At 47.9% G+C, this 27,654-nt stretch overlaps 1 protein-coding gene across 1 annotated transcript; it reads left to right on the top strand.

Annotated features, from left to right (window-relative positions):
- The first annotated feature begins 14,092 nt into the window (after positions 1-14,092).
- LOC144176351 (uncharacterized) lies at positions 14,093-21,444 on the top strand. Its single transcript, XM_077705209.1, has 5 exons — positions 14,093-14,265; positions 14,352-14,688; positions 14,774-14,931; positions 19,556-19,662; positions 21,364-21,444. The coding sequence occupies exons 1-5, from the start codon at positions 14,115-14,117 to the stop codon at positions 21,442-21,444; spliced, it is 834 nt and encodes a 277-aa protein (XP_077561335.1). The 5' UTR covers positions 14,093-14,114.
- The last annotated feature ends 6,210 nt before the right edge of the window (positions 21,445-27,654 follow it).

Here is a 27,654-nt window from a genome sequence, read left to right as displayed (position 1 = left end):
ATAAATTATACGAAAATTAGCCGCGAAGCACCGCAATCCCGCTGGTCATCCTTCTTCACAGAGCGGAAGGCCATTGAATTCTTTTAACGGCGCGTGCCGAAGCATAAGCTAATTACTATTTTCTTCACCTTACCATAGACATAACGGCTTACGCATGTTCGATTCCCGGCCGAGGCAGCCGCTTTTCTGATGAAGGGGAAATGCGAAAACGCCTGTGTGTTCGAGATTTCGCTACCGGTTAAAGGTCCCCAGGTGGTCAAAATCAATCCGGAGCCCTCCACTTCGGCGCGCCTAACCGCCTGTGTAGCGTCGGTGTGTTAAACCCCCAATCAGTCAGTCAGTCAGTCAGTCAGTCAATCAATCAATCAATCAATCAATCAATCAATCAATCAATCAATCAATCAATCAATCAATCAATCAATCAATCAATAAAACAATCAATCAATTAATCAACATAACAGCGCCAAAGGGTTAATTCAAAGCTGCAACATTTTCTTAACAAATAGAACGTGCTCGTTAAAAATAACAACGTCTGTTTTAATGCGACAACAAAATATGCGCCATATGAGGCCCGCTGTAATATAAGACAACGATTGTGTCTATTCTTTATACAGTGTTATTAACACAGAAAATTTCCATCGCATGGGCAATTTGTATTTTCCTTTCTTCAGAAGAGACCTGAACTGAGTGGCAGCAGTAATTTGGGAGAAACCCAAAATTTAAAAGAAAATTAAAAAGCGAGATTTTTTTTCCCGAATAACAAACATTTCTGTGAATGTGCTTTCTATATTGTCCAAGGCAATTTTGTTCTCGGCTTACAATAAATTATATCACAAAGACGTTCTACGGAAAACCGCAGCGGCCTACAATTTTACGCTGCCCGTTACAGCGCGCAACAAGGCACGTTTCCGAGCGCGCGCAGCTTTGTCCAGCTGAATAGCGGCTGATTCCGTCGCCGCTGATGCCTGCGAGCGGCAATGCAACCAGCGCCCCTCTATAGCCCAGCGCTGCCTTTTGAAAAGCGTCACGCCCAGCATGACACACCAGCAGAGCGGCGATTAAACATATCAGATAGGGCGGCGAGGGCAGTGCGAACACACTCTTAGACCACCGCTTCTTGATTCCCGTCGGCGCCCACACGCGGCGCAGCGATGCTGTTCGGCCACCGCTCCCGTGCTCCGTTTACTTCTGCGCGGACCTGTACCTACAGTTTTGTTTGCGCTAAACAAAGGGGACATCTATGACAAGCGCCAGCGGTGCACTAGTTTCCAGCTGTTATGACTACATAAACCGCTTGGCTTTCGAAGGCTCTAGTTTACGCCGCGACGACGGAACGCCGTGAGGCTCTACTTGGTTCCAGCGCAAGAGCTACCAGCGAAGAGCTAGGGCTCTGGACCTAAAAAAACAGCGGTGGATAGTGTTCTGATTTTATGTTGGAAGTTGTGGCGACCGTACGTGGTTGGTTTCCAGTATACGATCGCCGCTGGCTGCTGCCTGTGTGCCGTCGAGTTGGCCGTCGGCGTCCGCGTGTCTTCCCGTAGGCAGACCAGAGTGAAGAGGTTTATTTGCCAATCGAAGCAGATACATAACATGCCTCGATGGAACTATGCATCGGATAACAAATATACATTACAAAAGGGAAACACACAGAAAAACAACAATCCAGAAGTGGCTGCCGCTGGCCTACACACAAGTTGTAACATTTCGTACCACGCAGGGTACAACATAAACAGAGTAGAAAGTCGAGTTGTTGGCAAACGCGAACAGTAGTTTCAGGGTTGAAACACCACGAATGTGGGTCGAAGTGCTACAGTCTTACATAGTTACAGATACACAAATGGTAAAGTGAACATTGCAGATAACTATGTATCGTATTTAGTCTAGTTTGGCCTAACAACGGCAAAGTGGCCGTTGTCGTCCGCGTGTCTTCCCGTAGGCAAGACCATTGGCGGCCGTAAAGAGAATTTATTAAACACAAGTTACAGCTAGGACCCGCTGTAGTTAGATACTACACGGGTCGAGAGAGCACAGGATTTACGCAATGTGCCACCGAGGAAAGGAAGTGAAGATCACACAAGTTCACAAAACAACTAGTACACCGCACCGAAAGTCCTTTACAATAATGTCCGTGGCACGAGACTCACACACCATAGTTCACGCGTGAGAATGAACATAAAACCACCACAGTTCACACACATCCGTTCTATATCCGTACAGAGATGTATGCTCAGCAAGGCTGCCTAAACTGCGCTTTGGCTTCAAACATACAACTCCTTTCAGCACGCAAGTTTCACCTTATTAATAAGGCACGACACACCATTGCACGGTGTTATTGGCAACCTTGATAAAGCGAGTAGACCAACGCATCAGGAAAGATTCTTCACCCAGCGCCACCAGCTCATGCTGCATGTGCTCTATGGCCATTTTCCGAACACGCCACAACAGGGGATACATGGCACGCTGTGGTCGTGCCTGCAAGGCGCTTACACCTCGCTGGCGCCACACAACAAAGGCACCCACACACAGAAGAAAGTTGACAAATGGGTCTTTCGATTTTGTCTGGGCTCCCAGCCTAAGCTCAAACATTCTGCTGAGTAAAACCCAGAATGTGGCGGCCACATGACACTCAAAAAGAGCATGCTCTAGCGTCTCAGTGCGTCCGCATTGCGGGCACCGGGCAGAGGGAACCACACCAAATGCTGCAAGGCGGTCACACGTCGGCAGCGCCCTCCAGCCCCGCAGCCACCCGAAATCACGAACGTCTGCAGGAAGCACCGCTGACGTTAACTGTTGCCAGCGGACCCCGCGAGACTTCTCTTTTTGCCCATCATTCAGTTGCCCAATAGCCAATTTCTCGCATATATCAGTCGCAGATGAGGCTCTAATATCCAAATCTGGGTTGGCAGACTGAAAGACTCTAAGTGTTTTAGCAACGTACCTATAGAAAGCCGGCGGCTGCACGGCTGTAGGTCCGGTAATGGGCTCATCATAAAACAACAAGCGAGCAGTACCCAAGAGGTAGTGAAGCAGAGCCTGCCCCGGGTACTCATCATCATCTACTAGTTCCCACACACCGCGTAACGCTAGAACACTTGACATCGTGTTCAGGCATGGCAATCTAAAGCCCCCCATGCTGCGGGGCAGACGCAGCAAAGCGCGCACAACTGACTCGGTCTTGCTAGCCCAGAAAAATTACCCGAATTTTGGGGCCAGCCGACGGGTTATGTCACGGGGTGGTCGAGCTGCCTTCGCCACGTAAAAGAACGCCGCTGACACGCATGACTTAATGATACACCTCCTCTCAGAGAGAGACAGCTTGAAAGTCGACGCTATGTTTATACGTTTGTCAGCCGTGTCTAACAAACCCTTCCACGTCTCACGAGCAACTTCTCCAGAGCCATGGAAGACTACACCTAGCACCCGGACTTTCCTCACCCACTGTACTTCTCCAGCAAGGTCACTGGCAAGCGACCCAAATCGTAGCGCTCTGCTTTTGCCCTTATTCAGCCGGGATCCAGACAGCTCACCATACTCCAAAAAAAGCCGTGTAAACGCTCGGTAGCTGTCCTCATCCCGGAGAAAAAGGGACACATCGTCCGCATATGCAGAGACCTTAATCTGACCTTGACCGGGCAGCGGGGAGCCGCGGATGGAAGGACACGCTGCCACGCGACGCAGAAGGGGGTCCAGGCATAGGGCAAAGAGCGAGGGGGACCAGGGACAACCCTGCCTGATCCCGCGCGAAACTGTGAAGCGCTCACTGAGGCGGCCATTGACAAGCAGCCGGGCGGTCACGTTCGAGTAAGCTAGCCGAAGGCAAGATATATACTCTGACGGGAAACCGTAGAGACCTAAGACACCGAGCATGTACCGGTGATCCACTCTGTCGAAAGCTTTCGCCTGATCGACCGATATGAAACAATCGGAAATGCCGGTTCTCAACCCGAATTCAAATAGGTCGCGGGTCAGGGCTAAGGATGAAAAAATTGACCGGCCCGGCACGCTCCACTTTTGCGCGCAGCTTAATATGCACGGGAGTACATGGCTCATACGGCGGGCTAAAATGGACGCGACAATCTTATAATCAGTGTTGAGGAGCGTGATAGGCCTGTAGGCACCTGGGTCCGAAGGGCTCCCTCCTGGCTTCGCTATCAGTACGACACGACCCTCGCTAAAGGATTCCGGCCGCTCTCCATGAAGAAGGAAGCCGTTCACCATGGCCAGAAGCGCGCCCCCAACAACGGAAAAAAAAGGTCTTGTAGAACCTTGCAGGGATGCCGTCAGGGCCCGCCGCTGATGCGCCGTTTAGGCGTCTGACGCAATCGTGCAGCTCCTCTTGCGAAACCGGCGCACACAGCCTGCTCGCCATGTCATGGGGTACCTGGGGCAGCGCTCCACAAAAAGACGCTAGGCGTTCCTCAAAGAATTCATTCCGCAACGTATTCTCTGAGGTGAGGAGGCGAGAAAAATGTGCCGTGAACACCCCACAAATGTCGTCGCTATTAGCGCTTTTTCAGCTGTCCGGCAACACAACCTCTGGCACTTGAGCAAATCCTGGTCCGTCAAGGGAGCCTGATTTGACGTACCGTAACAAGGATGGGTCTGAAATTGGCCGGCCTAGAAACTGGGCACGACTAGCAGCGCGAGAGGACTGCCGTAACAGATGTTCATTTCGCGCCCTCAATGCATTGGCGTAGTCACGCATGGTGAAGGTTAAAGCGCCACCCCTTTTGACTATCCGAAGCCTCCACAGTGTATCGTTGAGCGCGGCCGTGATGCGGCCTTTACGCGCTCTCCCCTCCCGGACCAACACCTCGCGCCAACCTGACTTTAACTCATCCCACGGTAGTGGGTTCGTCTAGTCGCGGCGCGGTGGACGAAGCGCATCCCTTAACGCGGCTACACTGACCTCATCTGTCAGCAAACTCTCGTCCATCCGCCATATCTGCTGACGTGGCATACAGTCGCCAAGGTTTAGAGTTGCTAAGACTGGCCTGTGATCGGAGATACGCGGAGTGCCCGCAGGAAAAGAGAGAACGTCACAGCGCTCAAGATAATGGCTGAGCTCCGGCGGGAAGTAGAACTTATCCAACCGGCTGCGCGATCGTCCCCTTTCCCACGTGGCGGCAAACCTTTCACCATGCAGCTGCACCCGCGCGTCGCGGATTTGGAACTGGCTTACAATATCCCTTAGTGCCCGCGCGCCGACATAAGGTTTACCCTGTCCAGGACCACACACATCTTGCTGTGGATCGAGAACACAGTTAAAGTCTCCCATTAAAAAGGTAGAGTAGGGCTCCAACATGAATGCATCTAGAGATGCAAAAAACGCCGATGAATCGGAGTGTCGCGCCGGTGCATAAACAACCACGGCACGCACACGACGATCTAGGAGCAGCAAATCTACTGCAAGCACGCGCCCGTCAAAGCCAAACGTGCAGTGAGCCTTGCGACGAAGACTCTCGAGCAAGAAAACAACTCCTACCCCCGAAGCTACCCGATCAGTCAATGCAAAAAACGCCTCCACTTAAAACCGCTCGCGAAAAGCGAACACATCGCGCTGCGAGCGGAAATTACATTCCTGCAGGAAGAGAACGTCAACGTTTTGCGCACGTGCATAATGCATTATCTCTATCTGTTTGTCAAAGTTTCGAAAACCTTGGGCATTCAGGGAAAGAAAATGTACCAGCATGATGGTATTAATGGTGAGAAGAGAATTTATTATAAAACCACATATCAGCACGCAGCGACTAGTGGTAACAGCGCTGCCCGAAAAACACACACAAAAAAAACAATCAGTTTCCAAGTACTCCGGGCAGCCCACACTTTGCACAAAAATTCTCTATGGTGATGAAACAATTAAGCTACTGTGAAATCAATGCACAAAAAGTTCACATGTGTTCAAAGAAACAGTTCAGAAACTCGTTGAAAGTCAATGCGGCACAATAGTGATGCTCAGGATGTTGTTCCTGGCCACTATGAAACGCGTTGACCAGCGGAACAGGAAGGCTTCTTCACCTAGAACTGCCAACTCATTGTTTAAGTGATTCATAAGCATTGACCGCACACGCCACAGCAGTGGAAACATCGGCCATTGCGGTCGGGCGCGAAGACACGCGGCACCACGATTTCGCCATAATACAAATGCACCAGCACACATAAGGAAGTTCACCGATGTGTCATTTGAACGTGCGCTCATTCTAAGTGTAACGCCAAACAACCTGCTTAGCACAGTCCAAAACGTTACCGCTACACGACACTGAAACAAGGCATGTTCCAATCCCAGGCGGCACAGAAAGTGTGCCCCAAGACCGGCCCGTCTATGGCCGCTTTCTGGCATGTCCGGCCAGCATCCAGGTTCTGGCAGCCACTGATCATGCGTTGAACGGCCAACAATCGCCAACCAGCGCTTCGGCATTTTTCCGTCCGCCCGTGTCCGGACGCACAACGGCAGCTAACCGGCTGCCAGATATTCAGTTCTCTTACGGCTGCCGATGTTGAGAAAGAGAACGGCTGAAGTACGGACTTAGGGCATCCGTTTTTTCTTCGGGAAGCGGTAATCGGCCGAAGCACGGCAAGCGACCGGCCACAGAATATGCGTATTCTTGCGGCAGTTGGTGTTCGAAAGGAGACCGGCCGGAGCGCGGCTGCCGTGCATTCGTTGTTTCAACGGTGAACCGCGCGTCCGGCGGACGTACGGCCCCAGAATATACGTTTTTCATTCGGTTAGCTGTCCTCGGCCGAATTACGGCAAGCGAATGGCCACAGAATATTTGGCAACCGGTGTTCAAGAGGAGACCGGCCTACGTAAGGTATCTGGTTATACGTCATTTTTTCGGCAAACGGCATACAGCCGAACAACGGCTCGCGCCTGGGCGCCGAGAAATTATGCAGAGACGTATTTGGAAGGAGGCCGACCGGTTTTTCCTGGGGGGAGAAAAAGCCATTAGGGAGCCGAACGACGGGGACGCGTTTTTCATCCGCTCCGTGTTTCTACGTTTTAAATGAACGGACATCGTTTGTCAAACAGTAATGAGTGTTCTCGGTGAACGGGCAAGGTGCAAGGACTCACTGGACATTAGCAGGGAACCTTTTAGGCCATCGAAATGTCATTTATTGCCACAAGAAGACTGTGCCATACCGACGGGTGAGCTAAGCCTCGCCAGTCATCGCCGCTACCACGCCTCTGCCGCCGGCTTCGTCGACGCATCATCTGGAGGCTACTCGCCCGCTCAAGAAATGGAGAGCGTTGGAGACTTCGACCCGCCAGAGTTGTCCGATCCGAGATGGAGATGGTTCACCAAAATAACTGCCCTGCAAGGGCGTCGAGCAAGCGGCCACCATGCAGGATCTAAACCGCCACCATCTCAAGGACTCCCCACCAAAGAAAGGCAAGTGCGAGCAAAAGCGCAAGTTATTCTGCTTACAATTAAACTGCGACAACCAATGTTGCACTATGTTGTTGGTGATAAACGTAGAAGAGACTCGCTCGTGCATTGGTAGGATCAACTTCATGCCCTGCACTATGTTACTTCAGGGGATTTTACGACTGCCTATTTAGAAATAAATTATTTTAAATTTGCGATAACAACAGAGCCTTGACACAGACGAAGCCTAGCTGTTAATTTAATTCCGATGTTTGAAGGTGAGCTTAGCTACTCTTGGGATATGACTCATTTGGGTAAACATAATCGCCAGCATCCTAGCAAACACGGATTTTGTCAGGATTTTCTTGCTCAACGCAGATTGTTGAGTTCACGCACGATTTGGCTCTTGCAATAGATAAGCTTAAAGTGATTGACTGTATATTCTTGGACTGCAAAAAGCAAATTATGGTGTTGCAGATCACCTTCTGCGTAGTACATTTCATCCTATGAATTGAATAAATCGGTTTTTGCATTGTTATTACTATTGGCCCTATAGCTTTGTTCAAAAGTACTGTGTAGTTCACCTGACTATAGCGAATGAACGTGATTCCGTATACCTGCAGCTTTATTCGAATTTAATAACATCCTGGTGTGCTGATTCAGAAAAGGTTTTGGATGTTAAACAGTGTGTTAACGGCACCTTTACACAAAAACCTTCATTCCAATTGGATACGTATACCGTAAATTATGCTGCTGTGACAACGGTCGAGGAATATAAATACCTAGGAGTTTATTTCGGGAGTGGTTAGAGGTTAAATAGGCAGGTTCACACCATAAAAGTTACGGCTGCATATGTTTTTGGCTTTCTGAGACGAAATTTCAGTGAACCTCCATCTAACTGAAAAGAACAACCGTATTTCACTCATGTGCGCTCAATCTTGGAGTACGCATGTGTTTTCGTGGATCCCTACACCAAAGAGCTCGTTGATACGCTCGAAAACATACAGAATATGTCAGTGCGATTCGTATTAGGCAATTGGCACGCTCAACTTAGCATGAGAGAAAGTAAAAGTAAACTGAAATGGCAGGACATGAAAGATCACAGACGAAACCACAGGTTGAACTTTTTTCGTAATATCTATCATTCGAAAACTGTTGTAGAAGGGGAGAAGTATGTCCAAGCGCCATTCTACATATCGCAAAGTGGGACCGCTAGCTTAAAGCAAATTATTAACTTTCCTTTAAAGGTGACGCCTTGCGCGATTCATTTTATTTTACATCAATACTGCAGTGTAATTATCTTCGACGTATGATTGCATTAACTGTTTATATTGACGATTTTCAGCGCTTTGTAGAATTATTTGTTATTTTGTCTCATATTTAATGCTTAGTGTTATGTATCTCCTTTCTGTAATGCATGCAAAGGCAAGCAGGTATCAAATAAATAAATAAATAAATAAATAAATAAATAAATACATAAAACAATGAATAATAAATTAATAAAAATAAATAAATAAATAAATAAATAAATAAAGTTCCAGAGGCGCAAGTTTGCCTCCGACGGGTTGAGAACCCTACGCATTCAACCTTGACCAATAAAATATTTATTGCCCTATTCGTTGCAGTATGCAAGGTTTCCTGTATGCATGCTACCATTGCTATGTAATTGGTTTGAAACAAATTATGTAACTCTAATTTTACGCCTTTCCTCGCCTGAACACAAAGGGATACAACTGCAGCCACCTGAAGCAGGGCGTCATTTGCGACGCGTCTAGAATTTTTTGAACGTAGTATGACATTAGAAGAAAATTAAGCTCTTTTGGACTATTAAGTGGTGTGGACGTATACTCATGAAAACAAAATTAAAATAGATTGAAAATGAAAGGACCTGTTCGCTCCTTCTTAGGATCTGCCCTGCGCAAGATCATCAGAAAAGTTGATCGAGTAGAAAATGTCTTTGCAAGAAAAATGGCCAAAAACTGGACATACTTTTTTGTGAAGGAGTTATATTAAATGCTCCTGAGTGTTTTGTTGAGAACCAAAACGCTTCGTAAAGGCATTCACGCCGGTTTTATATACATCAAAATTGGTCAAGCAACTGTTATAAAAATAGTTTATGTAGTCATAGCATGATAGTCTTCCGGAATATTGCCCTAAAAGAAATTGGCTAAAAGCGGCGCCATTTATCTCTCTGAAATTCAACCCACTAAAGTATGCGCCCACCGCCGCCCCCCCCCCCTCCTATTTCCCCGTTTATTACACGTAAGCCGCCCCACAGAGGATATCAGGACCTGGACAATACATCTATTCAAGCTCTACAAAGAACTGAATATTTTCTGTGTTCGGCAGTAAATGAGGCACAGCAATTAAAGGAACGACAATTTGTGAGCACTGTTTAATAAATGAATTTTGCTGTCAACTGAGGCTGGTAATTAAGCAAGGCTGCGCTGAAAGCTTGACGGCTGGTGGTAGCGCGCGAGCTCACTTTAATGTGGCTGCATTAGACCCAAAATGGTGGGTTTGTGCTGCTTCTGCACTGCGCGAATGAGTCATCTGCTTGCGCGACATGCAGTTACCGGCCTCAGCACAGCTAACGTACTGTGGCTGAACTCCAATGCCCGTAGCACGGCCGTATTTCCGGTAGCTGTAGTCCGGCTGGAGTCTGACGACCGCATCTCGGCTGTCCTCCGGCGGACGTACTTCGGCCGTACACGGGTGGCTTTGGAATGGCCGGAGCCCTACGGCTGGAATCTGGCCGTATGACCGTAAGCCGGTCGACTGGCCGACGGACACTGGCCGTTGGACAGCCATGGGAGTACGGCCGTATACGGCCAAAAGGCCCACATTTGGACATGGGCCGGACATGGCTGCCGAAAACGGCCGGACAGAAAATCACCGGCCAAAGTACACCGGCCTATTTTAGGCCGAACAGTCCTGTGCTTCCTGGGATGTTTCAGTGGGCCCGCAGTGCGGGCACCGTGAGGAACGCACAATGCCGAATCTCACCAGACGGTCACACGTCGGAAGAACTTGCCAGCCACGCAACCATCCGGAATCCCTAACTCAGAAGGAAGCTCCGTCGAAGTCAGCTGATGCCAACGGACACCGCGTCGACCGCGTGATCTTGCTATCTGCTGATTATCTAATTGGTTTATTGCCAATTTTTCGCACAATTCGCTTGCTGTACTTTCCCTAAAATTTAGGCTTGGCAAGGTAGACTGGACGTTGCTCAGTGTTTTGACAACATATGCATAAAATGACGGTGACTGCTTAGCAGAGGGACCGGCAATGCGTTCGTCATAAAACATTGAGCGGTAAGTTCCCAGAAAGTACTGCAGCAGCGCCCTCCCTGGGTACTCAGTTGAGTCCACAAGGTCGAACACTGCGCGTACGGCCAGCATGCTACACATGGTTTCTTCAAGAAAATTTATTAATCGCCGATACAAAGACCCGCTGTGCTAAATACTACACGGGTGACCTAAACCATACACACTGCATGTATCACTTCACTCACTACACCACTCACTACACACACAGTTCACTCCACAGTTCTCCATAGTTCACTAGTACACACACTATGAGAAGCACAATTACTCTGAAAGATCTGTAGATCACATCCTCGAAAGTTCACGACAATACATCAAGATCAATACAACAGTCAATAGGGTAGAATAGACACTTCTATTTGTTTGTTTACCACACGGATAAACCGAGTGGACCACCGCGGAAGGAACTGCTCTTCCCCCAGCGCGGCGAGCTCAGCCTCCAGGTGATCGAATAGACGCGGGCGCATTTTTCGAAGCATTGGAAACATGCACTTTTGCGGCCACGCTCTGAGAGCCGCAAAGCCGCGCCTTTTCCAGATGATATGGGCACCAACGCACAGTAAAAAAAAAGCCCGCCCGCCCGCATCTTCCCACGGGGGGAACACGAGTAAATGCGTCGCATAGGGGTGATTGCATTGCGCGAACGTTGCGTAATTGGGTAGTTTGTGGTTACCGTTTGGATGTGGGGAGGGTTTCGTCTTTATTATTCTTATTGTTGATTTTGGGACACAGGAAGGACAGGTGAGGGTATTGTGATCATTAATATATTTGAGCGCAGGTGACTGAATAGGTGGGGTGACTTCGTCACGGTTGACCGGTACGTCGTCTGCAACGCACTTCCGGTTCGACGCTGCCTGGGCGGTCGCATGGCGACAGCGTACTGCTAACGACTGCTAACGAGTGATACGCGATTAAAAAGTTCCGCGGAAGCGATAATGGTTGGTGCTCCGCAGTAGGATGCACCAGCGCGAGTGTAAAGGGAAAAAAGATGTATAGATTTCCCTGGAACGAGGCGCGGAAGCTTCAGTGGGCTGTCGCTATGAAGCGGGGCATCACTAAAGGCGGAATTGGGATGCCCGGAGTTGGAGCGCGGCTATGCCAAGACCGCTTCGTAACAGGCAAGTGTTTGCGCAATCCTCAAGTGCAGACTAAATTTTCAACAATGACAGGCAACTCGACTTAGCATGCGAATCGTATTTCTGTGTTCACAGGTGCTCCAAACAAAGACCCTTTGCACATCGACTACACGCCGTCGCTGTTTTGGCACGACGAGAGAGCGACCGAGACTTCAAGAAGGAGAATAGAATGGTAAGAGACGGCATTTTAGAATAAGTGTTGTTCTAAATTTGCTTGTACTCGTCTTGCAGCCACGAAAGGCATGCGACCATGGGAAAAAAACGGGTCGACGCACCCAGCTCCCAGCTGACGGCCCCCAACCCGAGTAGTGGAGAGGAAACGCTGCCTCGCCTCGACGCGAGCTCTCTCGATGCGAGCGGAAGCACCGCCTAATACCAGAATGGGAGCTCAGAGGAGGACTCGTTGGACGACGAGGATAAGAGGTTAGCTGTGCTATGTGTGTGGAATAAGAGGACCAAGGGCCGAGACGTCCCGGTGATGCGATGTTGTTCTATTGACAAAATGGCGGATGGAGAAAGATGAAGCAGCTCCGCGAGATGACAGGCACCGATAAGATCATCATCATCGGTGCAGTGAGGATTGTCCATAAAGTTTCTACATCTTCCGCGGCCCCAAAGAAGCCGTGGCGAGTCCGTGTCCTGTCGGTACTTCAAGTTCGGTCCAGTTCGATCCGATGAGGCAGTCACACGGGGAAACTGCCGCCGGTGCCGTCTTTTAAACCCACGCATAGAATGTCGGCGCAGTCCACGCAGCCAGGTTAAAATTCGTGTGTTGTCCTCGGCGCTTTTGAATTCTAGTGCGGATTCCGGTATTTTCCTTGGGGCTTGATAAAAGTGCCTTGATGGCTTCCGCTTCTCTCTCGAACGCTGTAGTCTTCTAATCCGGCTGGCGCAGCGCTATGTATCCTGGTTGTTCGAATGGTGCCTGCCAAGTGCTCCCTTCGTTAGAGCGCGTTGTCGGGTGCTTACCGCAGCAGTCTTCTTTGCATTTCTTACAAACCGATCAAGATCCCTCTCTTTGGTTTGCGGAATCGCTTGGTTGTAAGCTACAAACGTTTGAATGCCGTCTTGCCGTTTCAACTTTTCAGCAGAATCATCGGTATCTCTGTGCTCGGGATATACGGTATAGGTATCTTCTGTCATCGTTACGGCCTCCGACAAGCAGCTTACTTTTTTCTCGGTCATCTGGGGCAATTCTTCAAACGAACACGATAGTAATGAATGTTTCCATGGGATTTCAGGCGTCGCCCAAAAGGGGTCTTATTTTCACATTCGGTTTGAGATAATAAATGTGACGGAGGCGAGGTTTCTTGTAAGATGGTTTGTTCCTCGGGGTCATTCAAACAGCATGCGTCGCAGAGCAGTTCAGTCAGTGTAAAAAACTGACTGAAATTTGTTGAGGAATGCAACTTATTATCTGGCACTGGTCGTTGGTTTCAGATATTTTGTCTTTGAATCGGTAGTATAATTGAATCATAACATGCCTAATTTCGTCTTCATAGTCAATATTTGTAGCACATTCTTCGTATAGGTGGTCAATGTCGATGAGCGGTTCGATTTCCTCGTTTAATGTTCTCAGTTGTACTTCAGTTTTGCGTAACTCGTGCAGACAACTCTTCACCACCTCGTCCACATCACTGGTCGTTACGGAGAATTCTAGTGCTGCTTTCGCGTCTCTGCATAGCCTTCGAGTGATCAAACGCTTTTGTTCTCTTCTTGCGTTAAGTTCCTGAAGCCGCGTCATAGACAGTGGAATGCTCCGTTCGTGCATATAAGGTGCTGAATCTTCCGATGCGCAATGAGCAGCGGAGTTCTCCTCACCGTTTAGAATATCGCTGGCAGAGGTCATCGGGGGAAATCGTTGCAGGTGAGGAGTCACCGTCATCTCGTCCGCCCATCGCGTTGTTCGGCTTCGGGTAGCACCGTCGACCTGGCCATCACCAGGGTCCATCATCGGTATCGAGGGGTCCTCCTTCTAATAGGCCAAAGTTCGGATGCCTCCGAATAGCAGCGGGCCTTCTTCCCGGGTTCATCGGCACCAAAATGTGGAATAAGAGGACCAAGGGCCGAGACGTCCCGGTGATGCGATGTTGTTCTATTTACAAAATGGCAGATGGAGAAAGATGAAGCAGCTCCGCGAGATGACAGGCACCGATAAGATCATCATCATCGGTGCAGTGAGGATTGTCCATAAAGTTTCTACAATGTGTATACATGTTCATAACATAAGTTGCACCAACTTTTTTTTCCATTTTCTGGCCAGAACGGTGGAAGTCCATACTGATATGTGCGAGGCTCCGCCCTCTGGGTCCGGCGACACGGAGCGCATCAGGCTTCTGGAAGCCCAGGTTAAGCACCTCCAGGGAAAGGTTCGAAGCCTTCAACAGGCCAGAAGCGTCCGCGTTATGGATGATGACAAAGTGCACTTCTACACAGGTACAAAATATGTACAAACTTCATATTGTTTGTCTTGCATGTTGAAAGGGTAATCTGACCTGTATACCGACGACGTTTATTTACAGGGTTGTCAAAACCACTTTTCTTTGCCATCCTGGACAGCATTGCCCCGGTGCTCCCAAAGGCGAAAAGGGCATTTCCGCACGAGACGCAACTTCTCTCATTTTTGATGAAGTTGCGCCTAAATTTGCCTTTTAAGGACCTGGCGTATCGCTTTGGAGTGACACGCAAGACCATCAGCCGGAGCTTCAGGATGGTGCTGCAAGCTGTGCACCACCTTTGCAAGGGCCTAATAGTTTTCTCCAGTCCAGAAATTTGCCGCAGCTGGCTGACTGAGAAAGAAAAGAAGAACTTTCCGCACCTGCGCACCATCATCGACTGCACTGAAGTGCGGCTTGCCAGGCACGTTTTCTCCCACCTCGACGTATTATACACGTGTCATCAGGCGTACTAATCTGTACGAGGCAATGTTGTGCTTCCTTTTTAGACCCTTGAACTTGGATGGCCAGCAGGTCGTCTGGAGCCACTACAAGCAGGCCACAACGCTGAAGTACCTGGTGGCAGTGAATCCGCATGGAGCCGTCATGTTCATTTCTAAGGCGTACGCAGGCAGAGCCTCTGATAAACAGCTCACATTGGCATGTGGTAAGCTTTGCTCGGCAACATTTTGCTGACTGCTCTGGTTACATTTTTCTTTGCTTTACTATCAAAATAGCTTTGAACTTGGAGAATGTACACCGTAACCTATAGGACAGTATAGAATCCATTGTATAGCCTCAGCACTCAGTCTCATTGCCTGTTGTTGCATAAGAACTGGCAGTGATCACTCTGTTCGCAAAGGTCAACACAGTAGGGTATCATGGCCTCAAATGGAAATTATTCTCACTGAGCCACTTGGCGTGGTCGTTCTGCTGCCAATTAATTACGGTCATGGGTTCTATTCCTAGCTCAGCTGCTGTTTTTCTGATGGAGGGAAAAACATAATTCTTTTGGTTATAGAATATCCACGAGGCCCAAAGAACCCTACGCGTTGCAAACTGATCTGAAGCCTTTCACTACGATATGCCTCAATGACAGGGTGCTGCCTTGGTGTGTGTAACTGCAATTTCGCGTTTCATTTCTGCTATGACCCAAATTTCACTCGTGAATACATCGTTATGCTGCATTAGTTTTGGGGAAGATTCCTACCAAGCTGGAAGCACTGAGACTTGTTACTCCATCGCACTCGTGGATGAACTTTTAAGATAAGCTGTCTCCAGGTACCGCCCTGGCAATTCAGTGGCTGAGCTGCTCCTCAGAGGCTTTACATGCTGTTCTTGTGCCTCGGCTGAAAGGTGAGCCATTGGGGGGGGCTGCGGATTTCGACCACCTGGACACCTTTACTGTGGGCAGAAATTTTAAAACACGAGGAAAACAGTTGCCACAGCTGGGAATCAAGCCTCCGGCCTTGTGCTCAGTAGTGCAACACCAGAGGCGCACGCTCATGCTGAAAGTGGAGAGGGGACTTTTATCGGAAAAGAGAGAGAAAAAATGCCTGAGTGTTGCAGAACTTCAGTACATTTTAGACCTCTTAAGATCGAGTTTTTAATGGCTGGTCCTCATTTTCCTGTTTTTTTTATGTTCAGTGCAAATTTTATTTTAGTAATGCGCTGTGATACTCTGCAGGACATGTGCAATCTTAAGGGATGTCCAATAAAAAAATGTGGCACAGAATACAAAAAGAACAGATAACTGCCTGTTAATTTGGATGTCCAGGTACAGCTATCTAGGTAATATTCTTCAAAACAATGCACCCCAAAAAGTGGCAGCTGGCAGAACAACAAGCTCTGCTCTCCACTTTTGTCCTGTCCGTCTTGCCATCAGACTTTTACGACAGCCATGCTGTTGTAAAACAAAGCAATGCGGATAATGAAATGTGCACGCCGTCTGATGTCTAAAATTCACCCGACACAATCTGTGTTTATGTGGCCCCTCAGTGCATGGTGCGACGTGTCCAACATAATTTTTTTTACTCGTTGCGTCAAGAGTTGCAAGAAATTGGTTACTGAGGCAACATGGCTATACTTTCCGAGTGATTTTGGGAGTAGCAGTGGAAGAAATGGGCCATGACGACAAACAACAACTTTGCTTGATTTGAAAGAACTAGCCCTTGGTTACTCAGTCAGCTCTATTCCAGCCACATTGGAGTGAATGTGATAGGGACTCAAGGGACGTAAATATGGGCCAGCACTACAAAACTGTTAACTTCACTGTGGCAATCAAGTGATGTGATTAAATCACCCAGTCAAGTTTCCTGGAGTGGCTTGGCTTTGCGACCGCCAGTCATAAAAGCAAGATTCTGCGACATCATAGAGAAGTTGCTAGAAAATAGCTACGGAGTTGCCACTGGTTGATACGTTTTGTTAATGTCAATTATTTGTTTGAAGCGTGCAATAAAATCGGCATCGTTATGGGTATAGAAGTCTTTTTACATTGCCAAACTTGATTGTACACCTCTTTAGTTTCCTCATAAAAGTCAGGAGCAAGATGGAAATAAGGCTGTTTTGACAGGGCATTTGCTTCACGTCAGTGTGTCATCCACATTTTACATCCCCGAGTTGCAATGAAGTAGGGTTCCTGCTTAGCTGGTCACTTATGGTTTGGCATTGCTAAGCTTAGCAACCTAGTGATTTCACATATTTATTGCCTTCCCTCTTCTACCTTTTTTTCACGGGATTTATGGACCTCCTTGAAGCGGGTGACCAAGTCCTGGCGGACAGGGGTTTTCTGCTATTTGAAGAATTCCTCGAGCGGAACTGCCAGCTCATTACACCTAGCTTCACCAAGAACCGAGTACAACTGCCTGGTCAGGAGGTGACGGCATCCAGGAGAATATCCTCGTCGCGAATCATCGTGGAAAGGGCCATTGGGCACTTGAAGAAGTGGCGAATTATGACGGACACCGTACAGACTACTGTGGTCGACGTTTATGATGAGGTCATTGCTGTTGTGGCTGGGCTGGCCAACCTTTCTGCAGCTCTGTCTAGACGAGGTGAGCAAATCATTAATGAAGATCTGCATGCAAGAGTTAATGTGAACACCTTCAACGGGTAAGCCTGGTTAGTTGGTTGCGTATCAACATTGATAAAGGAAAATAGATTTCCCAATACTTTCAAATCACCCCAATGTGGTTGTGATGAGGCTTGCTCAAGAACAGCAGTTCACGTAGATGGACTTTTCTGTTTGTGTTCTGCCATGCAACTTGTACCGAGTAATCAGTCCATCTTTCTTTGAGCTACTTCGAGGCACCGCAGCAGTGATGCGGTACATAAAGTCCAGTGCAGCGCGCAGACCATGGGGAAACTGCCAGCAACTGCATTAACAAAAGGCATGTCCCGACCTGATGTGTAGTAATCTTTCTCGTACAGGTGATAAAACAACAGCTGGGAATATGAAGATTGCTTTTCTTATTAAAAGGTAGAAAGTAAAACGAGAGAATAAATCTTAGTTTATGGGCATTGGTGCTAATGGCAGGAAATAATGAACAGGAATGCTATCTTTCTATAACAACCTTTATTCAGTGCCTTGAGCACGAGTTGTTCAGGTATTTACATTTGTTGTTGCTACGCACTTTAACAGGCTAGCAACAAAGTTTAAAATAGAGAAAATGATTTACTGCAGCTGTGTAGTATTTGGTAACCCATTTAGCCCCATTCCAGTCACAAGATACGTTGCTTTACCCCCCCCCCCCAAAAAAAAACAAGGAATTTGAAAATTGAAAAACTCAAATTGTGCGCCGCATGACGGCAGCAGTGAAACTATCTTTCAATGTGGTGCACTATACGGAGGTAGAGGCCCAACTGTAATTACACAGTTTCTTTTCTTAATGGTGGCCGTTCATACCAACTCCCCACCGCCAAGCAGTCATAAAACTTTCCGCTCTGCGCAATAAGTCTTCACCATCGTCACCTGTGACGATAAAGAAACCGCTCGAAAGTGGCTGGGGAGTTTCCAGTGCTTCATCTGCTTTTCCTAATATTTAGACTTTGTTTGAAGTTTGCAGTAAAGTTGGCATCATTGTTATGAGGACAGTAAATGCAGAGCTTAGCTTGTTATAAATAGTAAAAAAAACACTGGTCGATGAACGTTTTTTCTCAGGCCAGCTGTGCTGGCTCAATACCTAAGGTGCTGTGCTGCAGAGCCTGAGGTACAGGTGTAATGCCAGCCTAAGTCATCAGGTAGAGGCGAAGTATGAGAATGCCAGTGTGTCAAGATTTTAGTGCACGTTAAAGATCCCCAGGTGGTCAAAAATTAACCTGGATTCCAAAACAATGGCAGGCTCTATGACTGAGACAACTTCAGCACGTCAAACCCCAACATAACAAAGTTTCTTAGTCTGGTGCACTCCTGCTCTACAAGTGGTGCTAGATATATTTATACACAGGTAATGTTCATATGCAGGAAAGAATATTTGCACAGTATGAAGAAGAAAAAAACTATATACACACATAAACGGTACACCCAAAGGAAAGCATATTTGCGCAGAACGGAAATGAAAAAAATGAAATCTAAGGTTTGACGAAAACTCATCTGGTCGGGTGAAAGATACATAGTTGAAGAACCTGGTTATCGCCGATCACAACCTGTCTTCGTACAGCCCAAATCCGGCAGAACTCTGTGCTTGAGCTCGGGTTGAACTTCAACGCGGGCCCTGCGCTGGACGCAAGAAAGCTCATCTGTGCGGTCGAGCAGGCTATTGGACAGGTTGAGAACAGCCGCCGGGACGAGGCTCGAACTCCCGCAGTTGGCATTCTAGCCAAGCTACCACGGCATCCTCGGACTCCCCTTCTTGCCGAGAAACGTGATGCGATCAAGAGCCTGCGCAGTAACATGGACATCGTAATACTTCCTGCTGACAAGGGAAACTCCACCGTCATCTTGAATAGCGACGACTACGTTGGAAAAATGTCTGATCTCCTGTAGGACGACAGCACGTACGTGAAGCTAAAACGGCACTCTACCCTCAAAGTGGAAGGAGGCTTGCAAATGCTCTTGGCTGACGTTTTCCGGTTGGTTCCCCCACAACGCAAGTCGCTGTACTTCAAGCTCCTTTGCCACAACGGCTGAGCACCTGCTTTATACGGCCTCCTCAAGATCCACAAGCCGAACGCGCCGATGCGACCGATAGTTGACTTCACACGTTCACCCTTATACCGCCTGTCGGGCTATTTGCACAAAGTTTTTGCACCACTCGTTGGAAAAGGTTCTACCTTCATACGCAACTCCTCAGATTTTATTGAAAAGGTGCGCAACCTCACGGTGGACGACGACGAGATAATGGTGTCCTTTGATGTGAAGTCACTATTTACCAGCATACCCGTGGATTTCGCGGTGGAGGTTTGTTGGCCTGCCCTGCAATATGACGATGGTTTGGGTGAAAGAACCCCCATCGAAGAACCAGATCTCCTGAAGCTGTTGCAGTTCTGCCTCGAGAACACTTATTTTCTTTTCCGGGGGGTGATCTACAAGCAGGTCCATGGCACAGCCATGGGCACATCTATCTCAGTGACAACCGCCAACCTTACTATGGAAGCCTTGGAAACGCGCGCACTGTCTTCATTCGAGCCACGACCCAAGGTCTTTCTGCGGTACATCGACGATTGTTTCTGCATCATCAAAAGGGACTCACTAAACCGCCTTTACGGAACACATGAACGGCACGGAGGAATCCATTCAATTCACTGTCGAGGAGGAGGCTGCTGGCCGTCTTCCTTTCCTGGACGTGTTGGTTGAACGTCGTGGCGATTGCCTTTCATTCAAGGTTTACCGAAAAGAAACCCACACTGGACGTTACCTCCATTTTAATTCTGTTCATCCAGCCTGTCATAAGCACTCTGTCGTGGCTTCCCTCACCCAACGCGCCAAGCACCTCTACTCACGGCCAGAAGACGAGGCTGCTGATCTACGCCAAGTGTGCAGAGAACTTGGCAATTGCGGCTACCCCAAGCATTTCGTGGACTCCGTGCTACAACAGTCATCACGCCCATCAGAACCCGCTGGTCCTCCTTGCCGAAGCCGAGCGCCGATACCTTACGTGCCGGGCGTGAGCGAGTTTTTGGCTAGGGTTCTGCGCTCGTACGATGTGCACGTCGCTCACATCCCCGCGCGCAAGCTGAGGCACGAGCTGGTGGCTGCCAAGGATGGAATCAAGAAAGAGAAGTTCCCTGGGGTGGTGTACAAAATTCCCTGCGCCGACTGCGACTTTCGAAGTTATGAACACAAGAATGACATGAAAAACAAGAAGATTGCGTCGAATGCGCTTGCGGAACACGTGGAAGCAACGACATACAAAATAGGCTGGGACGAAGCGTCGGTTATCGCCAGAGAAAGGAAACTGCTGTCACACCGACATCTTGATGAAAAAACACTGAACCACAATGCAGGCAATCTCCCGCCTACGTATGCAAGATGCCTGGGGCGATTACTTCGACGCACTTCTTAAAAGCTTCGAGCTTCGAACCTTTCCGCGCAGTGAACAAGGCTTCCGTATGGAAGCCGAAACGTCTTTTTTAGCCTTTTTGAAAAAAAAACTATATACACACATAAGTAATACACTCAACATGCAAAAGGAATATTTGTACAGAATGAAAAACTATACACACATAAGTAATACACTCAACATGCAAAAGGAATATTTGTACAGAATGAAAAACTATACACACATAAGTAATACACTCAACATGCAAAAGGAATACTTGTACAGATTGAAAAACTATAGACATACATGAATGGGTCATTCAACAAGCAGAAATGGCTCAAACTGTGTTTCCAAGGATGATCCTGGGCATCACAATGTCCCTCAAGAACATCTGTACATTTGTGCTGTTGTCTTGCATGAAGTCGTCGTCTTTTTCAATAACAAGCATTCGACCACCCTGATCAACGTGGACATAAAAATAGCACCTTGTTATGTTAAAGATGTTAAGGTGCAGTTGTGCCTGGACCTGATAGTAGTACGCGTGGCTTTCTTTTAGGCCACCCGTGGCTGCTAGGCAAAACCCCTTCAGCCATGAGCTCCTGGGGATTGCATTCCCGCAGGCTGTAGAGGCACTTTATTTCCACCAGTGCGGGCTCGTGACAGTCGCATCGGAAAACCCCGTCGGGGCTGCAGCCGAGTAGGGGGTACTTAGGATTGATCATGAGCCCACATGGTTCAATCCGCGCGTTGTTATGATGGCCCTGAAGGAAGGCCAACAGCCTCTCCTTCGCCACACCTTCATTGTCGATGCCGTACTGAATTGCCGGCACATTCAGTTGGCGGTGGGTGAAAATTTTGTCGATGAGGGTACTGCAGCGTACCCTCTTGGAGCGGCACACATCCTTAAACAGTGACGCAGTCACCCTCCCCTTCCTGTGTAGAAACCAAAGGGGGCTGCCCGCCTGATCTCTTGTAGCCACCTCTATCGCCCTCGACTCCTGGTCAGTAATGCGCACCTTCTCCATTACTAACTCGGAGAGCTCACTAACGTTTTCATTCTGAAAACCTTTCTTAGCTAGGTACGTAGCGGTGAACGAGGTCAGGGGTGCACCGAGCGAAACATCTAGCCAGTCTGGTGTATCTTGTGTGGGGGTGGCGTCCACTGCTTCTGGGCTGGCTGGTTTGTTTGCCTGTGGGCCGCATGTGCTCAGGGTAAAAACCCTCGCATTTGGGGCAACCTGGAAAATGCACAGAAAAAGTTAACAGGGATTTTGCTCTGACGTCAGCACAAAAAAACTGAATGAATGAGCACCAAATTCTGAAATCTCATGCACCTCATTTACCTTTAGCCGCGAGACACATAGACACATGGGCGACTGCTGCACGCGATTCGGATGCATCGTTACGATTGATCGTTAGGACCGGTTTTGGCGTCGATTGCTGGTCAGAGGAGGCTCACGATATGCGACAAACAAGCCAGATGCAGTCGTGCCATCGTTGCGATCGTCATGAGGCCACAGCTAATGAGAGCCCACTGAGCCTGCAACGGGCTTGCGTTGCTCGGGTCGGCTCGGATGGTGGGAACCTTAGGCTTAGCAACCTGGCGGATATTTGATCGCCGTTCTTAAAATAAGCCCTGACAACAATCCCCTAGCACATTTTTTCTCTTCAACTTCTTTTTAGCGATCAGATTGATTTGGAAGAGCAGCGACAAGCGGTTGCTACCGTGGTCTGCGCAGGTTCGAGCCGCTGAGTGTGCCGAGCTGGCAGGTGTGGCTGGCGTGCGTGCAGACTGTTTTCAAGGGCAGGAAACGCTTTACAATTTCCTGCTTTATCCATTTCTTGCGAACGCCGCGCGGAATCTACAAATTCAGCTCAGCGATCGTCGTAGTTGACCATGGAGCAAAAACATTGGGCGAGCAACGCCGACAATGCATTGCACGCATACATCGGGCCATGTGTCTCAAATTCACGCGTACGACTAATCGTGGCGACAGTCGTAACGATCAGTCGCATGCGATTTGCATGCACCAATCGTCCATGTGTCTCGCGCTTTAACGGAAATAACCCTTACAAACTGTTTCCATAATATCGAGGCAAGTGCAGTAAAAAATATATCGCTAATAAATATTCCTCACAAAAAGTACAAGGGAAAGTGCTTTCTCCTGTGCAGGGTGTCTACAAATCAAGTTTTACTTCCCACTGAGTCTTTCTCTGGAACGATTATATAGCAAAAAGATAAAGCATTCACCTCCTGCACTCTATTCAAAAAGCCAGCTGTGTCAGGCAGAGCTCTTATTTCTTCGAACTTCCGCTTTCTTGGCACTGTTGGTTCCGGGTCACATTTGTGCCGGGTGTAGGAAAAGTCCTTCGATTCCACAAGGTCAACATGGAAAGATTCGAACACTCGTTCTATGAAGCTGCACGGACTTTCAAACAGATAGAGGCAGCCGTTCTAGCAGCACAATTGGTGTTACTGCCATGCTGCTAGCTGTTAGAGCTGGTTCATAATGATCGATGCAATGTTCCTTTACCTTTTTCAGACGAGGCTTGATCTACTCGCTTTTCTGATGGAGGCGAAAAGCAAAAACGCCCGTGTGTACGAGATTTCGGCGCACGTTAAAGATCCCCAGGTAGTCAAAATTAATCCGGAGCCCTCCACTACGGCGCGCCTCATCGTCTGCGTAGCGTCGGCGCGTTAAACCCCACAATCAATCAATCATGATCCACTCGCATGGCAACTCCGTTGGAGCCGGCCCCGGATCAGGATCAGTAGTGGATACTTGCATCCAAAAGTCCACTACAAATCAGATAACTGCGGCATGACTACACGCACGTCCCAGCCTGGAAAGCAACAAAACCTTTCTGAGCAAAGTTGTTCCCATGGTTTAGTGCTACTGTCAGAAACATGCCCCATCTGAGCATAGAAATGTGAACACTAGTCATAATGTTACACCATTTTCTTTCTCAGGCCCAATAATATCAATTGGGCAGTTTTGTGAAGTGCACAACTGCACATCAGTGAGAATTTCATTCCTAAACCACTTAAGTTTGGTTTCTTTGTTATAGTTTTCAGATGTCCCCAAACTGATCCTTTATGTACATTATTTTTTATTCCAGAAGGTTATCCCCCCTTTTTTGCTGGCTGAGGTCAAACCACATTGAAGCCTCTTGCAGTACGTTTTGTATTCATATTGTTTTGCCACTACATATGTATGTTCATTAGGTACGATTTTTTTCAGCTTTTTTATTGCACTTTGATTTTACTCCCAATGTTTTATCAAAAAGCTAAAAATTGCTTAATGGACTATAACTCTCTTCACAAGTGAGCAAGGACCTTCTGAGGTGGCTTTGGTTGGGATAACCCAGACCATTTGGGTACAGGCCGCATGCGTACAATGGCAGACTTCATTGGTAGTCATTGATCTTTTCGTACACAGGAGGAAATTAATTTTATCCGTGAGCCTTTTAATCGTTGAGGCTTTTGTGGGCATGTGCACTTGCTTTCTTTAGGCAGCTGCCACTGAAAAAGACATCTACTGGGGCAGCTACTTTGTCTTCTGGCTGAACATGGAACCGAAAAACAGAAAGGCACGCCTCTTTTGTCGTCATAATGTGGAAGGAGGGAGACAAGTAAAGAATCTGCCGATAGGTGTGGCCCAAATTCTCTACCATAAACGGATACGTCTACCCTGATTCCAGACCATCTACCCAGATTGAATGACGTCCAGGATTGGCTAGCCGCAGCCCAACTTTTGTCAAGAACTCGTACCTTTGCTCAAAATTTCCTGTCGCCTCAGCTTCGGCAGTCATCCGTCATCACAGAGTGAAATGGCTCATGATTTTTTTTTGTGGTTGTTCAGAGTTAGCAATCTACTGCACGCAGGGGAAGACAGTTTGATCCTGTGTTTGCGAAGGAGTCCGAATTGAGCCTTTGAGATTTCTGTGTTGATTTTGTCTGTAGCATCTGAGTCCCTTTTTAAACGACTCAAAATTACTTGATTGAATTGTGGAATATTTGCAACCATCTGCAGTCGTCCAGCATTGAAGCAATGTCTCGTGGACCACAAGGATATATGCTCGGGCCTCTCTTAGTTATTATAATATGATGATAGTGAAACCTTCTCTGGAACACTTGTAAACATACATTGGTATGCGGATGATGATCTGTTTTACAATTGTGTCTACTTCCCAGACCAGTCAGCAGTAACATATGTATTCTTGCTATTTTGCAATTGGAGTGACACATGGCAAATACCCATACCTTACAACAACCGTAGCTATGACTTTCTTGAATAAAGATTTTCTCAGTTTCGGTTATAACCCTAGCTCATGTAAACTTGGACAGCATATAGTACATTTGTCAAAAGACTGCAAGCAATCTGCATACAAGACTTCAGTGAGACCTATGCTTGAGTACGTCTCGGTAATTTGGTCACATCATCTTGAGCAAGATTGAAATAGATCGGCATCTGTACAAAAAAAGAGGGTATACAGTTCATACTTATTCGTTATGATAGAGACTTTTCCTTATGTCTGCATGCTCATTGTTGTCACTTGATTCACTAGAACACCACCGTACGTGAGAGTGTTATTTTGTTTCACAAGCTTGTACACGAATGACCTGTGTTCAAGCCCTTTTATCTTCTACTGACACACCAGTGCACACACTGCATAGCTCAGATGGTGTAAACATTGTACCCTTCAGTTATTGCTTAGTTTGCTTCAAGTTTTTTCCCATGCACGATGGAACTGGAACAAACTTGACTGCTTTGAATAGATTAAGCACTGATGAATTTAGGATGTGTTAGTTACAATTGTGTGCACTGTTTGCTTTTGAATTTCTGAACCCACTCCTGCAATGTTTTGGCCATGAGACAGCAGCATTTGTAGATAGTCTTATTACTCATACACTCACTTGCATTTATTTGTTTCTTTTCTTCTTTGTTACACATTTTATTCTGGTTGGCTGAATGTCCATGTCAGCTTAATGTGTACTGTTATCTCTGCTTGCGTTATCCATGACCATTCTGGAGATAATTAATAAATGCACTGTTTTACCCCACCCTGGCCCCACCTAAACTTTCGTGTTTCCATAACCTCGTCGCATGAGCAATCTGCACAGGCTGACGACCGACCTAGCAAGAAAACCATAACCACATTTCCTCAGCACAGCTCCAGCAGGCACACTGGAAGGAAGCCGTCCCTCCAGTCAGTGCAAGTGGGCAGAGTGTGACACATCTTCATGGTTGAGCTGCACTGTACAGTCGCGCGCGGTTTGAAGGTTATTGCACGAGCTTCGGCCGATAAAGACAACGCCTCCGCCTTAGAGTTCTCGGCGCACCTTGGACCCGTTTATGCACTCCTCGGTTGCTGTTCCTTCAAGCAGTCATCACTCCAGCGGCTAGTGAACCACGCTTTCCACTTTGTGGCGATTTTGTGTGGTTGGATACGCGTGTGGGCTTTCTTCTTGGTTAGCGTGAGCAGCGATAGCACCCATTGTTATAAAGGCCCACTATTTCCCGGCAATGTGCTTGGGTGCACCTTTTCGAAAACTGCTATAAGGTACAACAACAGGGATGTCGTTGCTGCGTGCGCGATAAAGGTGGGAGGGGTTACTTATTTTGCCGCACCCGCCACGGTGACTCAGTGGCTAAGGCGTTGCCTGAGCACGAGGTCGCGGGTTCGGTTCCTGGCAGCGGCGGCCGCTTTTCTGATGGAGGCAAAAAGCAAAAACGTCCGTGTGTACGAGATTTCAGCGCACGTTAAAGATCCCCAGGTGGTCAAAATTACTCCAGAGCCGTCCACTACAATGCGCCTCATCGCCTGCGTTGCATCGGCGCGTTAAACCCCACAATCAATCAAATCAATTACTTATTTTGCCGTGGGAGTGATGGCCGCTTGAATAAACAGTGCCCGAGGGAGAGAATAATGCGTCAACAAGGAACCAGGCGTAGCAAAACAAGTTGCGCGGGGGCGTTATCTTCGTGGTCGATCGACGCTCGCGTGATTACCTTCAAATTGCACACGACTGTACACTGCGAATGATGCTTACCCTGCCATGCATGTGCATCTTGCATCCTGAATTTCCCCTTCCTCGGTTGCCAGCACCCAGCATTCATACACAGGGCCCGACTTCTGTGAAGGGCCAACGTAGCCCTTTAGGATGCACAGGCCAGGCCGTTGTTTTGCCGTCCGCAGGTTGTGCACCTTGCCTGCACAAACATTTTGTTTGCACAAGAGAAAGAGAAACCGTGTACAGATTTTGGGTGCGTGCAGATCTTTGCATTTCCTTCAGAATGTTGTCACAAGTCAAAAAGCCAATTTATGTGGAATAAAATGCCAGCTTCACTCAAGATTTGCACTCTTGCACAGTAAGAAAACCTCATTACTGCACACTGTTCAGCGGCTGGTAGGCACATACCTGACTTGACATACTGATACGCATCAGCAGACTTGTAGGCTTTTGTAGCCTCCCCATCATGGCACGGTTTGTGTAAAAAGTAGTTGGTCACGGAGGCATATGTAATCGCAGGCCACAAGTGTTCTCCTTCCTCGTAGTCGAGCAGCTCCAGTCTGTCCAGGTTTTAAGACATCGCGCTGCACCTGGAACCATCAAATGTGGGCAGTTGTGCCTTCGAATAGGATAGGCCTGTGCGGCATGCACACTTCAGATCCTTGTAGTTGAGAATTGCCTGTCTATCATAGCCATAGCAGAGTGGCCAATGTATGTGGCGATGAAGAGTGCAGCAATCAGCTTTCATCATTTATGTTCAACCACTACCTTGGTGTTGAAGTTGTGTCATGCAGTGCTGCCTCCCCTGCTATTGAAAATTTCCACCAACACTATGCTTAAAGGTAGCTTTGCTTAGAGGTAGCAAGGTGAAACATTGGTCGTTAATAAGCTTATT

The sequence above is a fragment of the Haemaphysalis longicornis genome, unplaced genomic scaffold, assembly GCF_048455015.1.
Source record: "Haemaphysalis longicornis isolate Haplotype H1 unplaced genomic scaffold, Haemaphysalis longicornis Haplotype H1 scaffold_1, whole genome shotgun sequence".
NCBI classification, from domain to species: Eukaryota; Metazoa; Arthropoda; class Arachnida; order Ixodida; family Ixodidae; genus Haemaphysalis; species Haemaphysalis longicornis.
This window is presented reverse-complemented; position numbering and strand designations above follow the sequence as displayed.

Excerpts from the sequence above, each read along its gene's own strand:
- LOC144176351 (XM_077705209.1), top strand. The coding sequence starts at position 14,115 with ATGTGCGAGGCTCCGCCCTCTGGGTCCGGCGACACGGAGCGCATCAGG. Across the intron at positions 14,689-14,773 it reads ACTGAAGTGCGGCTTGCCAG|ACCCTTGAACTTGGATGGCC; the intron begins GCACGTTTTCTC and ends CTTCCTTTTTAG. Across the intron at positions 19,663-21,363 it reads CCGTGGATTTCGCGGTGGAG|GCTGTAGAGGCACTTTATTT; the intron begins GTTTGTTGGCCT and ends GCATTCCCGCAG.